The 14,413-nt window shown below is 59.7% G+C and overlaps 1 protein-coding gene across 3 annotated transcripts; it reads left to right on the top strand.

Moving 5' to 3' along the window:
- The first annotated feature begins 23 nt into the window (after positions 1-23).
- On the top strand, positions 24-12,070 carry ZDHHC18 (zinc finger DHHC-type palmitoyltransferase 18). 3 transcript variants are annotated; one of them, XM_062014639.1, is made up of 11 exons: positions 24-331; positions 2,502-2,662; positions 4,423-4,572; positions 5,816-5,953; positions 6,367-6,415; positions 6,836-6,938; positions 8,329-8,438; positions 8,896-8,995; positions 10,623-10,715; positions 11,507-11,729; positions 11,834-12,070. In XM_062014639.1, the coding sequence occupies exons 1-9, from the start codon at positions 78-80 to the stop codon at positions 10,662-10,664; spliced, it is 1,107 nt and encodes a 368-aa protein (XP_061870623.1). In that variant the 5' UTR covers positions 24-77; the 3' UTR covers positions 10,665-10,715; positions 11,507-11,729; positions 11,834-12,070. The 3 variants fall into 3 exon arrangements, with proteins under 3 accessions (XP_061870623.1, XP_061870622.1, XP_061870624.1); XM_062014638.1 differs by having other exon boundaries at positions 11,507-12,070; XM_062014640.1 differs by lacking the exons at positions 10,623-10,715; positions 11,507-11,729; positions 11,834-12,070 and having other exon boundaries at positions 8,896-10,396.
- Positions 12,071-14,413: the final 2,343 nt, after the last annotated feature.

Genomic DNA, 14,413 nt, shown 5'->3' with positions numbered 1-14,413 from the left:
CGGCCGGCAGGGGGCGCAGCGGGGCGGGCGGACGCGTCCCCGGGCGAGCGGCGGGGCCGGGCCGGGCCGGCGGGGCCATGAAGGACTGCGAGTACCGGCAGATCCCGCCCGGGGCAGCGGCTCCGGCTGCGCTCGTTTCGCCTCCTCCGGCTCCCGGAGGTTCGGAGAGATCCGGCGGCCCGGCCCGTCGTCCCCGGCGGAAGTGGGAAGTGTTCCCGGGCCGCAACCGCTTCTACTGCGGCGGGCGGCTGATGCTGGCGCGGCACAGCGGCGTCTTCGCGCTCACCCTCGGCCTCATCCTCAGCACCAGCGGCCTGTTCTTCGCCTTCGAGTGAGTGAGCGAGCGAGCGCGGGCGGGGCTCCGGCCGTCCCCGTCCCGCTGTGACCCCCCCCCGGGATCGGGCCCCTTCCCGCGGGGTCTGGCCCTCGGACCCTTCCCCACTGCGCTCTCTGTCCCCTCTCTTAAGCCCGTTCCTTGCGGGGGTTGGCAGGCGGCCCAGCCTCCAGGTGCGAGGGCACCCCGGTGCCCGTCCCTGCTCCCCAGTGCCCCCGGCCCCTGCCTCCCCTTTGCCTCCATGTGGGGGCAGAGGCAGCTCTGGAGCTTGTTTGCTCCGTGTGGCCCTGGGAAAGGGTTTAACATCCTTCCAGGGTGCTCCCCCGGTCTCTGTGTACCCCCCCCAAATCCTCCCTGCTGCTGCAGAGGAGAGAACTGGTCCCAAATTGCAGCCAAGAAGCCCCCAGGTCTGGTGGGCTTTGTCCATAGGTGCAGCAGGAACAGTGTTTCTATTAAAGGCACTTGAGAAATGAAACCCTTTGAGGTCTCACCTCGGAGGACTCCCCTGGAGCTCTGTCCCTGTGGTGCAGCAGTGTCTGGGGAAGAGGGAGCTGCATCCTCTCAGTCCCCTTTGCTTTTGGCTCCTGTGCCCCAAGGGAGGGGAGAGCCAGGAGCACCCTGCTCCATCCTGCACTGCCCACAGGAGCTGGGCAAGGAGCACCACTGGTTCTTGACACAGGCTTCTGCTGCCCTGCCTCCGTGTTTGTGTCTCAGGGAGGGAAGGGAGCTTGTTTTCCCTGTGCTGTGCGAAGCTGGGGGGGGCTGTGGCTGCTTTGGGATCACAGTGGTATCTCTGTGAGTCTGAGTAAAGCTGCCCAAGCCTGCCAGTGGGGACATGAAGGTATTTGATGGGATTAGAGGTTCTGATGAGCTGAAAGAGACAGACAGCTGTGGGAGGCAGTAACAGCATCCCAGCACGAAAACTCCTTCCTCAATGTGATCTGTGGCAGCTTTCTGTGCCGTGGCTGCAGCTCACAGGCAGCACTAGCACAGTAACTGCTTTGTACAGGGCTCAGCAGAGCACATCTGCTCTCCCCTCCCTTCTTGCCTTGTCACTCTTTCTCAGTTGAAGGTGCCCTGGGGCTTTCCCAGTCGTTATTTTAGCACTTGCATGGGTTATGGTTTGCTGGATACACAGCAGATACATCCTGCCTGGGTGGGCAGTTGGTGGGGTTTAGGTGATTTCTTGTTGCCTGACTGGGGAAAGTGGGGTCCAGAGATTCCTCTGGAAAGAGGTGGCAACAAAGCTCACATCTCTCAGTTTAGAGACTGTTCCTTCCCTCTGCCAGGGAGATGACTGAGGGGCTCAGCAGCCTTGGTCTCGCTCTGAAGGGGTTTTGTTGCTTGGTGGCTGCTTTGTTCTGGACCACTGAGCTTGGGAGTTGAAATAAAAGCTGCTTAATCCCCTCCAACTGCCTCCCAGAGCACTGCCCACAGACATGGGACTGAAGCAGCTCTCCAGCCTGCACCCTGCTCTGGGTGCTCAGCACTGCTCAGGATAGCAAATGCCCCCACAGAGCCAGGGGTGGGAGGGGGCTCAGGAGCTGCAGAGCTGTGCCCCTCGGCCCTCTGCCTGCTGGGCTGAGGCTGAGGGAGCTGCCCCAGTGCAGAGTGCAGTCCCCAGGCCCTGGCTGTGGAAAACCAGCCCCAGGTCACAGCACAGAGAGTGCAGGAGTGGGCATTGCCTGCTGAGGTGCCTGGTGGCTTGTGACAGCAGTGTCAGTGCTGGAAGGTGTCCCCAGCCAAACATCTGGCACGGCATGAAGGGCACACGAGGCAGCCAGAGGCAGCAAAGCTGCATTGAATCAAAGCCAGTTCCCTCTCAGCTTCACGTGTTGTTGGCCCTGGTGTTGATCTTTGCTTTGCTCAGGGTGTTCCTGATGTTGCCACTGTGGAAGGTGACCTGGCTTTGAGGCAGCTGGTGAGGTTTTGAGACACGATTCTGAGGCTTCAGAAGGGCAAAGAGGCTGTTTGCAGGGGCTTGTGCTGCTGTCTTTGTGGCAAAGCAAGCCCTCATCCTCCCAGTGCCACTCCAGTGTTGTCTGGGCTGTTGCAGAGATCTCTGCAGAGCAGCAGCACTTCAGCCCACTGCCCTGTGATGTGTCACAGCTGATGGCCAGTTCTGTAGCAATGGCTGACAGCAACACTTCTGTTTTTCTTTCAACAGCTGCCCCTTCCTTGCCAGCCACCTGACCCTGGCCATCCCCATCATTGCAGCCATCCTCTTCTTCTTTGTCATCAGCTGCCTGCTCCAGACAAGCTTCAGAGACCCTGGTATCCTGCCCAGAGCCACCCCAAGCGAGGCTGCAGACCTGGAGAAGCGGATTGGTGAGGCTTCTGCTCCCCTCCTGCGTGGGGCCCAGCCCATGCCTGTGTGTGCAGAGTCTCCTTCCAGTCTTGACTCCTCACCTTGTCCCTGGGAAGAAGTGGCAGAATGTCAGATTGTGAGGCTTGAAGGTGTCTTACCTGTCTGTGAGAGGTGTGGTGAGCTCTTCCAGCAGAGCAGGCTTCAGAGAGAGGATCTGCAGAGAAGCAGCAGTGGGTTCCATTTCAGGGCTGTTGCTTTCCTGGCAGAGCCCTGTGCTGTGGGGCTGGGCTCTTCCTGTTCCTGAGCAGCAGCCCTGAGCTGAGCTCAGGGGAAGGAGAGCTTGTGGCATCTGTGTTCTAAACACCAACACCCTCAGGGACAGTCTCCCTTCAGAATTGTGCTGCCAAGCTCGTGATTTCTGGCTGAGGGTGCCCATGCTGCTGTGGGGCAGTGCCTTGGTTACTCCAAACATTCCCCAGACCTGGAGGAGCCTCACCCTGTGCCTTCTGCCAACGAGGGGTGCTGAGGATGCAGAGTAATTCATTTAGGCATGAATGTCTGCCTTTTTAAGCCATCAAGCTGCTGTGCCTCTGGGTTTTCTTTATTACAACAGTTTCTAACAGTGTGCTGATGTTTGCCCCCATCTCAGAAGTGCCATGGGCTGCTTTGGTGGCAGCCCAGCAGGGGTGTGCAGCCAAGGGTCTGCCCACCTGGGGGATGTGACCCACAGTAACAAAGGCTGGAGCAAAGCTGCTGTGAGACAACTCCAGTCTGATCCCCTTGAAGTCAGCTGCAAGGCAATAATTCTCCATCTGCCTAAAAAAAGCAGCTTCTAAATCTCCTCAGCGTGGGTCTCTGTGTTCCTAAGTCCCTGGTGCAGTAATCTGGCTGCAGATGCTGCCTGATGTGCCAGCTGTCACTGTTAGTATAATCCACTTATTATCCTCTTCACATGCTCACTGTTCCAGCTCTGTTTTCAGAGGCTTCCTCAGAGCTGGAAAGAGGTTTTTTCAAGAGTGACTTAAAAGACTTTAACCTGCAAAATTCCAAAGGAGATGGAGTGTTTCCAGCTCATGCTTTTGCTGAGCAGAGAAGCAGCCTCCAGCTGCCAGCCCCCCACGAACAACACACACAGGTGTGACTTGTGCTGCCCCTAAAAATCCTCAGTGGGATGGGGAGGAGGAGGAGGAATCCTCTTGTGCTGATAACATCCCCATGTCAGGTGGCAATGAGATCTGCCTGGGGCACTTGAGACCCCTTCACTGTCTTCCCCCACCACGATGGAAGGAGCCTCTGGAGCCTGGCAGTGCTGCTGCCTCCAGCCCCAGGTCACTTTGTTGTGTGGGGAAGGGGCTGCTGCTGAGAGCACCCCCATTGCCATGACCTTGGTGCTTGTGGCACAGGAGGAGCTGCAGGTGCATGGACAGATGCTGTTGCCTCCCTGTGCTGGGTCCCTGCACAGGCAGAGGTGAGCTGCTATTATTGGTGCTGCTGCTTTAGTGCTCATTGTTTATAAACTGCTTTGAGTTCTCAAAGCACTGGGCAGATCTTGCTTCCTCTTGGCATCCCAGCAGTGCTGCCATCAGACAGACAAAGGACATAAATGAGGAGCTGAGTGGAGTTCCTGGCTCCAGCAGATCCTGCAGGCTGAGCTGCCTCTTGCTTAAAGCCAGGAGAGCACGTGCCAATCCTTTCCCCTGCCAGGAGGCAGCTTGGGGTGCTGGGGGGGAGCCTGGATTTCCCTTGCAGCAGTGTGACTGTCCCTCCCTTGTCCCTGCAGACAGCATGGGCACCTCCAGCTACCGCCCTCCAGCCCGTACCATGGAGGTTGTCATCAACCAGTACGTGGTGAAGCTCAAGTACTGTTACACCTGCAAAATGTTCCGGCCGCCGCGCACGTCCCACTGCAGCGTCTGCGACAACTGCGTCGGTGAGTCCGGGGGCTGCCTGGGACACAGGGGCTGTGCTGTGCTGCCTTTGCTTCTTCTAAAGGGTGATAAAGGTACTGAGTGAGGTTTCTTTCTGTTTCAAGGGAAAGCCACAGCAGTGCAGTGGCTCAGAGTGACAGCACATCCGAGACTCCGCGTCTCTGCTTTCCCTGGCGCTGGGAGGATGGTGCTGGGAAATGCAGCTGGGGCCTCCAGCAAACACAGGGTTTGACCCTTTGCTGTCACCAGACTGGCAGAGCCACCACCATAGATGCTGGTTGAGCTCTTCTTGTCCTTTCCCTGTGCCCTCAGAGAGTGGTGTGGGGTAGAAAGCAATAAACAAAGAGCTGAAGAAAAGCCTCTGGTGGCTCCACGTGGGCGTGGGGCAGCTGCAGGGGGAGGTTCCCAGCACAACCTGACTGCACTGGAGCAACCTGAACCAGCAGCAGGGTGCTGTGTGCTTTAGGGCTGTGCCCTGACAGTTCACTCCTTGTGCAGCTCCTCTGGGTGGTGCGTGGTGTGCATGTGGCCGCTGTGCTTTATGCTGAGCGAGCGGCCAACCCATCAGCAGTCACAGAACCCCAAGGCTCTGATGGAGGAAAGTTTGGGAGTTTCCAAGTGTTAGGAGTTTGGGGGTGGCTGGGACTCCTCTGTGGGCTGCAAAGTGTTTGAGGAGGAGCTGTGAGGGGCAGTGGGCAGGCGCCTGCAGTGAATCCCACAGCCAGTGTCACCTCCAGAGCTGCAGTCCCGTTGGTCTGAAACGCAGCCCTTGTCTGGAGGAGTGTTTCCAGACACCCTGCACCTGGACCCTGGCTTCCCAGGCAGTTTCTGTGGGTTTTGAGGCAGATCTTCATAGCTTTGAAAGTTGTTTTGTGCCCCGAAGAGGCGGCTGAGGCTGCTGGGGAAGCTGTGGGCACACACTCCCTGTGCTACTCGGGACTGGAAACGCTGCTGCACTTTCCCTCGCCTCTTTCAATTTGAGTAGTGGCTATTCCCAGTCACAAGGCTTGTAGTTGTAAAGGAGTTGAGGAAAGGGATGGGGTGGCCTTTGATGATGAAATAAAAGGGCCTGTGTGCAGGTGTCAGTGCTCTGGTGAGCCTTGTAACCAGCATGTGCTGTGGAGGGGGTTCTGCTCTCAGGGCCACGTGTGGAAGCTCGATTCACAGCCCCTGGTTTTCAGGGGCTCAGCAGAACTCTCTCTGTTGGAGGCTGTGAGGAGTCCTCACTGTGTGCTTTTGTTTCAGAGAGGTTTGATCACCACTGCCCCTGGGTGGGCAACTGCGTGGGCAAGCGCAACTACCGCTACTTCTACGCCTTCATCCTCTCCCTGTCCTTCCTCACAGCCTTCATCTTCGCTTGTGTCGTCACACACCTCACCCTGCGTAAGTCCAGAGTGGCCAGGGGTCACTGCTCCTGGCAGAGCCTGGGCAGGGGGGGTTTCACCAGCTTCCTCACTTGAGGTGGCCTGAATAAAGGGGGGTCTCAGACTGTGGGAAGCACAGACCCTGCACCTGGCTGCAGAGAGACCTGGAGGCTGGGTTATCCCCTCCAGAGCTAGCGAGCTGGTGGGTGCATCTGCCCTTAGGCTGGGGTTGGAAGGTGACTTGCCTTGTCAGCCCCAAATCTCCTGGAGCTGTGTCTGCTCTCTGGCATTTCTGCAGTTGCAACTGCAGGTGTTTCTCAGGCAGATCCATCTGGCTGGCAGGGGGTGGCTGTGTGCTCAGGAGCAATGCTTTGGCTGGAGATGCAAAGCTGCCTGGTGAAATGTCTTTCTTTGTCTTGTTTTGCTTTGCAGGCTCTCAGAGAGATGGATTCCTCATCACTCTGAAGACAACACCTGCAAGATATCCTTCTCTTGCCAGCAGCTGCTCAGGCTGTGGAGTGCTGGGGCAGCAGCACTGACTAACAGAGAGGTGCAATGGGCTCTTTGTAAGGTCACCCTGGGGTACTCCCCCCAACCTCATTTAGTCCCTTAACACCCAGGTTAGGGCAGGTGGGCATCTCTTCATCTGTAGACTGATAACTTCAGCAAATCTGGGAAGACCTTTAGTTCCTAAGAGTGGATGACAAAGAAGTTGAGTGGTGAGGCTGAGGCTGGAGGAGGAGGCCTTGGTGGATGCCTGCACAATGGCACAGGGAAGCTGGCAGGGAGGTTTTCGTGACCCCAGTGTGTGTGGTTGCACCATGCACCTCCCTAAACAACCCTCTGCCTCTCCTTGCAGGATGATTTTGTTCTCTTGAGCCTTCCTTGACTTTTGTTTCACTGTGCTGGAGCTGGTGATTTGTTTTTTCTCAGTCTGGTCTATTTTAGGCCTCTCAGGTTTTCACACTTACTTAGTCGCCTCCAACCTGACGACCAACGAAGATGTGAGTACAGGATGCCTGGCCTTGCATGGGGCCTGAGCAGAGGGGAGGTTTTGGGGGGGAGGGAAGGTTTTGGGGGACTCCTTAGCTCCTGCCTGGCAGCAGTGTGTTGGTGCTGTCTGTGCCTGGGGCGTTCTGGCCAGTGGCTGAGGCAGGGGGACCCTGTGACACCCCCCCAGCCTGACACAGCCACGTTACAACAGCCATGAGTGTGGTTATAACAGCCATGAGTGTGGTTACAACAGCCATGAGTGTTTTTATTCCAGTCTTTCTGTGGCCTTGTTTAAAGTGAGGAGTTCTGAGATGAAAGCAGGCAGGGTGGCCCCAGAGATGGGTTTGGGTGTTCACCTGGGACATGGGTGTTCTCAACCCAGCATCCCACACAGTCACAGGCTCCCTGTGACACCTTGGGCAAGTCCCTCTGTCAGTTCCTCGTGTCTAATAGGCAAATGTACAGACATGTGATGAGATTTCCCTCCCAGGCTGGGGTGGGTGCAGAGCCTGGGGGCCAGCTGAGCACCTGAGCCAGGCAGGTTGTATGGAAGAGCAGGATCTGTCTGATCCTTGGAATCAAAATTCACTCTCCTGGCCAGAAGTACCTGTAATCCTTGCTGGAAGCTCCCAGCACTACATGAAGCATGTTTGCATCCCTTTACATTTCCCCTCCCCTTTCCTCTCCACCCTCTGTGAGGTTCAGAGGCCTTGGCAGCTCTGCAGGGGGTGGGTGAAGCTGCTGGGGGTCACGCTGGTGCTGGGACACACGGCTCTGAAGCAGGTGGCTCTTTGCCTCTCTGGCTGCATTGCCCACGTTGGCAGCCTCGTGCTGCAACTGGGGAGAGGAAGTCAGAACAAAAGGAGGAAATGTCATGGTAAATGGTTGGCTGCAGCCAGGGGCTTGAGGCCAGGGATAGCATCTGCCCACTCCCACCTGCCCACGCTCCATGCAGCCGGGGTTTCGGTATCAGAGTCCCAGCGGCAGCTGCTCGGGGTGGGGAGGGTGAGATTGTTTCCTCCCTGGGAATCCCCTTGCTCTGTGTAGGGCCTGAGGAGCCCAGGAGGGACTGTGAGCCAGAGCCCTGCTCTGATGAGCTGTCAGCCTTGGGGAGGAGGAGGAGGAAGAGGCTGATGCTGAAGGGGGTGATGCTGACAAGCTGCTGTGCAGCATGGGGAGGGCTCAGCTCAGGAGCTCTCTAGCTGCCAGGCTCAGCCTTGGCAGTGTGGTGCCATCTCTGGCTGCCCTTCTGCAACTGCTCTCATTAGAGCAAGGAGAGGGAGGACACTGCAGCAAAACTTTCCACCTCTTGAGCAAGGATCCAAACCCAGGCCATGACAGTGTAACCATCTGTTGTCACATCCTTCCTGTTTTAATCTTCTCGTGTCCTTTTCCTTTCAGATCAAAGGGTCCTGGTCAAATAAGAGGGGCTCAGAGTTTGCCAATCCTTACAGCCATAAAAGCATCCTCACAAACTGCTGTGCTGTGCTGTGTGGACCATTCCATCCCAGGTAAGAGCCTCAGCTGGGAATCACATCTGGCTGGGTGAGAGGAGCCTTGGAAGGGACAGATTCAGCCCAGCTCAGGGGAGGTTGTGTCAGCACAAACACATCTGCTTCTGTGATGAGGAGGAACCAATTCCCAGTCCCTGCAGAGAAAGACAGGAGATCACAGAGTCACAGAATGGTGGGGGTTGGAAGGGACCTTCAGAGCTGATCCAGCCCAACCCCCTGCCAAAGCAGCTCCCACCTAGATCAGGTCACACAGGAACGTGTCCAGGGAGGTTTTGAAGTCCTCCACAGAAGGAGCCTCCACACCCTCCCTGGGCAGCCTGGGCCAGGGCTCCCTCACCTCAGCACTCAAACAGCTTCTCCTTATGTTCCAATGGAACTGTCACTTCTCCTGTGCTTGAGCCTGGAGAGTTCAACTCTTCATTTCCCCAACTCCCCTTCCCTTTCTCTTTTCCAGTTTGATAGACAGGAGAGGATTCATCCAGCCAGATGTCGGGACCCCATCCAGTCCCAAGAGTGAAATCCCCTCCTTTGGAGCCAAGGCTGACACCAGCATGGTAGGAGGCATTCCCTAGCAGTGCTCTGAGCAGCCCAGGGCCTGCTGTACCTGCTCCTCCTCCAGCCAGCACCTCCCCTCCTGCCATCCCTGGGCCTGGGGCAGGCCAGCCCTGTGCTGCAGAGCTCCCAAAGACTCGCTGAGCCGCCGTTGCCTTTGGTTTTATATCTCTATGTAATTTATTTATTGGTTGTTGATTTGTTTCACTGTGATGTGACCTGTCTGGGCTTTGGACTGGCAGAGCCCAACAGCATGCAAGACCCTCAGGCTGGTGCAGGAAGCAGGGTCTCCCTGCTGCACAAGGGGAGCAAAGAGCTCTGGGGGGGTTCTCCTGAGCTCCACGAGCAGCCTTGCCCTGTGCTGATGTGGGGAGGAGCAGGACAGGGAGCATCTGTCTCTTGACAGCCACCTTCTCACCTCAAGTGCTGCCAGAGCAGTTTCTGCTGCCCAGCAGCTGCTGTGCCTTGGTATTTTGGGGCTGTTCAGCTTTGGGGCTGTTCAGCTGCAAGGATTCTGGCTCCCAGCAGATGTAGAAGTTGATCCTGTTTCTGGCTGGTCACTGTGGGGTTGCTTGAGGAACCCTCTGTGTTTTGGCCCTGACAGTAAGACAAAGCCTTGCAGCCAGGAGTTGGGATGATCCTCCCTCTGCCAGGGAAGGAGGAACATGCAGCATCCTGTGGCTCTTCTCCAGAGATGCCAGATTTGGGAGCCTGAGTGGGCCAGGAAAGCTGGGTTATGCCCTGCTGTGGGAGACCAAAAGGCAACAGAGAGGTGTGTGAGTTCCTGGGGGCTGCAGCCTCCCTGGGCTCATCTGGCTGAGGAAGCAGAGAGGGGCCAGGGCCCCGATAACCCCTCGTGGGCACGCAGTGGGGGTCTGTCCCCAGCACCCAGAACCACCCTGAGCACTATCCCTGTGCAGAGAGGAGCCCCACACCCCCTCAGCAATACTTGAATTGTGTTCTTACAAGCTGCTGGATCTTTTTGCACAACTTGTAGGTATTTTGCTCTATGTAGGAGGTTCCCTGGTCAGTGCAGGGTGGCACCAGCCCCGCAGCCTTTGTTGCCAAGGGGCCTCGGTTGGGTTGCCATGGGTCTGACACGTCCCAGCCTCGGGCAGAGGCAGCCCCAGGGGCCAGGCTGAGGTGCATCCCCGCTGCCTGGCTGCTCAGGGAGCTCGGGGAGGGCACGGAGGCAGCTGAACTTCTGCCGGGTCCCAGCAGGTGGCCCTCGGTCCCCGCTCCGCAGCCGGGGATGCAGCGTCCGGAGGGACCCCCGGCCCTTCCCCGCCGGCCCTGCCTTTGAGGGGCTGGGGAGGGGGCAAATCAGGGGCCAAACTCCTTCCTGTTTTTATTTAAACCGGTTTCCTTTGTTACTCGACATAATAAAGTTCTATTTTTGAAGAGTGAAGTGCCTGGGTGCTGTTTCATTCCCTGCAGCCGGCTCAGGGCAGGGGGCTGGCTGCCAGGGCTCTTGCTGCATTTCCCTCCCCTGTCTCCAGTCTCACATCACTGCACAACCCATCACCTCCCTCACCCTTTCCACACCCTCCTGGCTGGGCCCAGGGTGGGACTGTGGCCCCTGTGCCTCGGCCCCAGGGTGTGAGGTGTAACCGCTGGTGTCTCCCGCAGGAGGATGCCTGCCAGGACTTTGCCATCTCCTGCACAGCCTGACGGGATGGGCCCCATCCCTGGACCTTAGCTCTGCTTTCTGAGGGTTACCTGGTAAGGAGCTGCTTTCTTCTCCCCTCAGCCACCCTTCTCACCCCCCATGTGCCATTGCTGCCAGACCCAGAGCCATCGTGTGCCCCTGGGCTGAGCCCGGGCTGGGATGGGGGACAGAGGGGTCACCCACAGCCTCAGCCAGACAAGGGGATGGTTCCCCTGTTTGGGGCTGGGGCTGGAGCTGCTCTGTGTGGGGCTGAGGGCTCCTGGAGCCTGGGACTGACACACTGTGGGCTGTGCCCAGTGGAGCTGCCCTGCTGGGTGTGGAGGAAACCCCTGGTTGAGGATTTGGAGCCAACTGGGGCCTGAACAGAGGAGCAGGAGCCCAAACGGGTCTCTGTGGTATCCAGTGACAGGACAAAGGGTGATGGGATGAAGCTGGAACACAAACAGTTCCACTGAGACATAAGGAGAAGCTGTTTGAGTGCTGAGGGGAGGGAGCCCTGGCCCAGGCTGCCCAGGGAGCGTGTGGAGGCTCCTTCTTGGAGGGCTTCAACCCCACCTGGACACGTTCCTGTGTGACCTTTGGCAGGGGGTTGGACTGAATGATCTCTAAAGGTCCCTCCCAAGCCCTGCCATTGTGTTTCCAATGCCAGCCCTGACTCTGTGCTTCAGGTGCTCCATCCCTCCCCCTCAGCCTGTTTTCCTCTCTAACACCAGATTCCTCCTCTGACACAGCCCTGCCTCCCCTCTCTGCCCCTGAGCCTGGGCTCTGCTCCTCACTCCTGGGTTTCTGGCACTAACACTCTGTTTTCCTCCTCTCTCCTGTCCCTGTGTGTGTGTTGCTGCAGTGTCCTGGCAGCCCACAGCCCTCAGCAGAGCCCCGTGGGGAGCCGAGACGCCGCGGGCAGCGCCGGAGCCCACAGCCATGAGCACCGCGAGTGCCTCGGCTGGCCGGGGCTGCCTGTGCCCCCTCCCTCCCTCCCTCCCTCTGCACGAGGAGGGGCTGTGCACCAGGAAAAGCTTTTCCCACCCCTGCCAGGAGCCCCAGGGGTGCAGAGCTCCAAGCCATAAGTGAGTGCAATAAGGTGGCTCCGGGTCCCCAGCAGCCTCACCCCGTGCGGGCTCTGCAAGGGGGCAGCTGCTGTTCCTGCGGCTTCTGAAACGAGTTTTTACAGGCAAGCCAGCGGCCCCACGGCCCCACGAGCCCCTCTGCAGCGTGGCTGGGGGCAGGAGGACTCTCCAGCCAGCACATGGTCAGAGTTTACCTTTGCAAACCGCCACCTCCCCCCATTCCTGTTTCATCCCAGCGTGGTTCTAGGTTTAGGGGAGGGGCTGCGGGACAGCCCCAGCCCCAGCCCCGCAGCACTCACCTTCTATTTATGCCTTTTACTTTTGTAACACAATAAAAGTGTCTCCTGTTTGCTGTAGGTCGGTGTGAGGCTGCTCTGTGCCGGCTGCCAGGGCACACCAGCGGGAGCCAGGGAGGGCTGGCACCCCTCTGCCCCCCCCCGGGCCAGCCAAGGGGGCACAAGCCTTGAGGAGCCTCAGCCTTCTGTGGCTCTGCACCCTCTGCAGAGGGAAGGGCACGAGCCTTAGGGCTGTGGAAGGACATGGGGTGCAGCGAGCTCCCCCCTGCAAAATCCATCCCCTCCAGAGCTGTGGGCAGGGGACTCTCAGCCCAGGGGGCACAGGGCTGGCCGGGGGGGACCAGGAGGGCTCTGACATCTGCCCAATACTGCTGGGAACAGCCATGAGCAGCCTCCTGAGCACCCTGAGCCTCTCAAGCACCTGCAGCAGCTTCAGCCCAGCTCAGTTCAGGGGGTGGGAAATGCTGTTGGTGTTGGGGCTGAGCCGGGTGCCCGTTTGTGGGGTGGGAGATGCTCACAGGGCTGGGGCTGAGCCGGGTGCCCGTTTGTGGGGTGGGAGATGCTCACAGGGCTGGGGCTGAGCCGGGTGCCCGTTTGTGGGGTGGGAGATGCTCAAGGGCTGGGGCTGAGCCGGGTGCCAGTTTGTGGGGTGGGAGATGCTCACAGGGCTGGGGCTGAGCCGGGTGCCCGTTTGTGGGGTGGGAGATGCTCAAGGGCTGGGGCTGAGCCGGGTGCCCGGTTGTGGGGTGCGAGATGCTCAAGGGCTGGGGCTGAGCTGGGTGCCCGTTTGTGGGGTGGGAGATGCTCAAGGGCTGGGGCTGAGCTGGGTGCCCGTTTGTGGGGTGGGAGATGCTCACAGGGCTGGGGCTGAGCCGGGTGCCCGTTTGTGGGGTGGGAGATGCTCACAGGGCTGGGGCTGAGCCGGGTGCCCGTTTGTGGGGTGGGAGATGCTCACAGGGCTGGGGCTGAGCCGGATGCCCGTTTGTGGGGTGGGAGATGCTCACAGGGCTGGGGCTGAGCCGGATGCCCGTTTGTGGGGTGGGAGATGCTCACAGGGCTGGGGCTGAGCCGGGTGCCCGTTTGTGGGGTGGGAGATGCTCACAGGGCTGGGGCTGAGCTGGGTGCCCGGTTGTGGGGTGGGAGATGCTCAAGGGCTGGGGCTGAGCTGGGTGCCCGTTTGTGGGGTGGGAGATGCTCACAGGGCTGGGGCTGAGCCGGGTGCCCGGTTGTGGGGTGGGAGATGCTCAAGGGCTGGGGCTGAGCCGGGTGCCCGGTTGTGGGGTGGGAGATGCTCAAGGGCTGGGGCTGAGCTGGGTGCCCGTTTGTGGGGTGGGAGATGCTCACAGGGCTGGGGCTGAGCCGGGTGCCCGGTTGTGGGGTGGGAGATGCTCAAGGGCTGGGGCTGAGCCGGGTGCCCGTTTGTGGGGTGGGAGATGCTCACAGGGCTGGGGCTGAGCCAGGTGCCCGTTTGTGGGGTGGGAGATGCTCAAGGGCTGGGGCTGAGCCAGGTGCCCGTTTGTGGGGTGGGAGATGCTCACAGGGCTGGGGCTGAGCCGGGTGCCCGGTTGTGGGGTGGGAGATGCTCAAGGGCTGGGGCTGAGCTGGGTGCCCGTTTGTGGGGTGGGAGATGCTCACAGGGCTGGGGCTGAGCCGGGTGCCCGGTTGTGGGGTGGGAGATGCTCAAGGGCTGGGGCTGAGCCGGGTGCCCGTTTGTGGGGTGGGAGATGCTCACAGGGCTGGGGCTGAGCCAGGTGCCCGTTTGTGGGGTGGGAGATGCTCACAGGGCTGGGGCTGAGCCGGGTGCCCGTTTGTGGGGTGGGAGATGCTCACAGGGCTGGGGCTGAGCCGGGTGCCCGGTTGTGGGGTGGGAGATGCTCACAGGGCTGGGGCTGAGCCGGGTGCCCGTTTGTGGGGTGCTGCACCTTGTGCTGCACCCGCGGGGTGCCGCTGCAGCCGAGCTCACCCGCAGCCGTCCGAGGCTCTTCCCTTCACCCACACGCTGCCTTTCACCAAACCGGTAGAGCAGAGTGTTTCTGCAGCCTCTTCTCAGCCAGTTGCAACCAAAGCTTGGCAGCAGCGCAGCGCCTGTGGCAGGGGCTGTCGGGCTGTCCCACACCCCGGCTGAGCTTCCCGGCCGGCTCAGGGGGGTCCTGCTGGGGGGTCTCCCCTCGGGACCGTCTCGGGGCTGGGCTGATGGGTTGAATCAGCCCAAATGCAGCCGGGTCAGTGCCGGATCCCGAGGTTTTGAAGGCATTTTGGGGGTGTTTTGCCGGGGCTGAGGGCTGCAGCCCCCCACCGTGCGCAGCTTTGCTGCTGAGCTCAGCCCGTGCCCGCCCCGGCAGCGCTGCCGCGGTGCTTTGCAGGGCGGGTTATAGAGGGTCGGGTACA

Source organism: Colius striatus, chromosome 24, assembly GCF_028858725.1.
Source record: "Colius striatus isolate bColStr4 chromosome 24, bColStr4.1.hap1, whole genome shotgun sequence".
Classification (NCBI taxonomy): Eukaryota; Metazoa; Chordata; class Aves; order Coliiformes; family Coliidae; genus Colius; species Colius striatus.
Note: the sequence above shows the minus strand (reverse complement) of the source record. Positions and strands in the feature narration are given on the sequence as shown.

What these genes read in the sequence shown, in the direction of transcription:
- ZDHHC18 (XM_062014639.1), top strand. Translation starts at nt 78, where the DNA reads ATGAAGGACTGCGAGTACCGGCAGATCCCGCCCGGGGCAGCGGCTCCG. An exon ending in GGCCTGTTCTTCGCCTTCGA is followed by an intron (nt 332 to 2,501) that starts GTGAGTGAGCGA and finishes TTCTTTCAACAG; the next exon opens with CTGCCCCTTCCTTGCCAGCC. An exon ending in AGACCTGGAGAAGCGGATTG is followed by an intron (nt 2,663 to 4,422) that starts GTGAGGCTTCTG and finishes TTGTCCCTGCAG; the next exon opens with ACAGCATGGGCACCTCCAGC.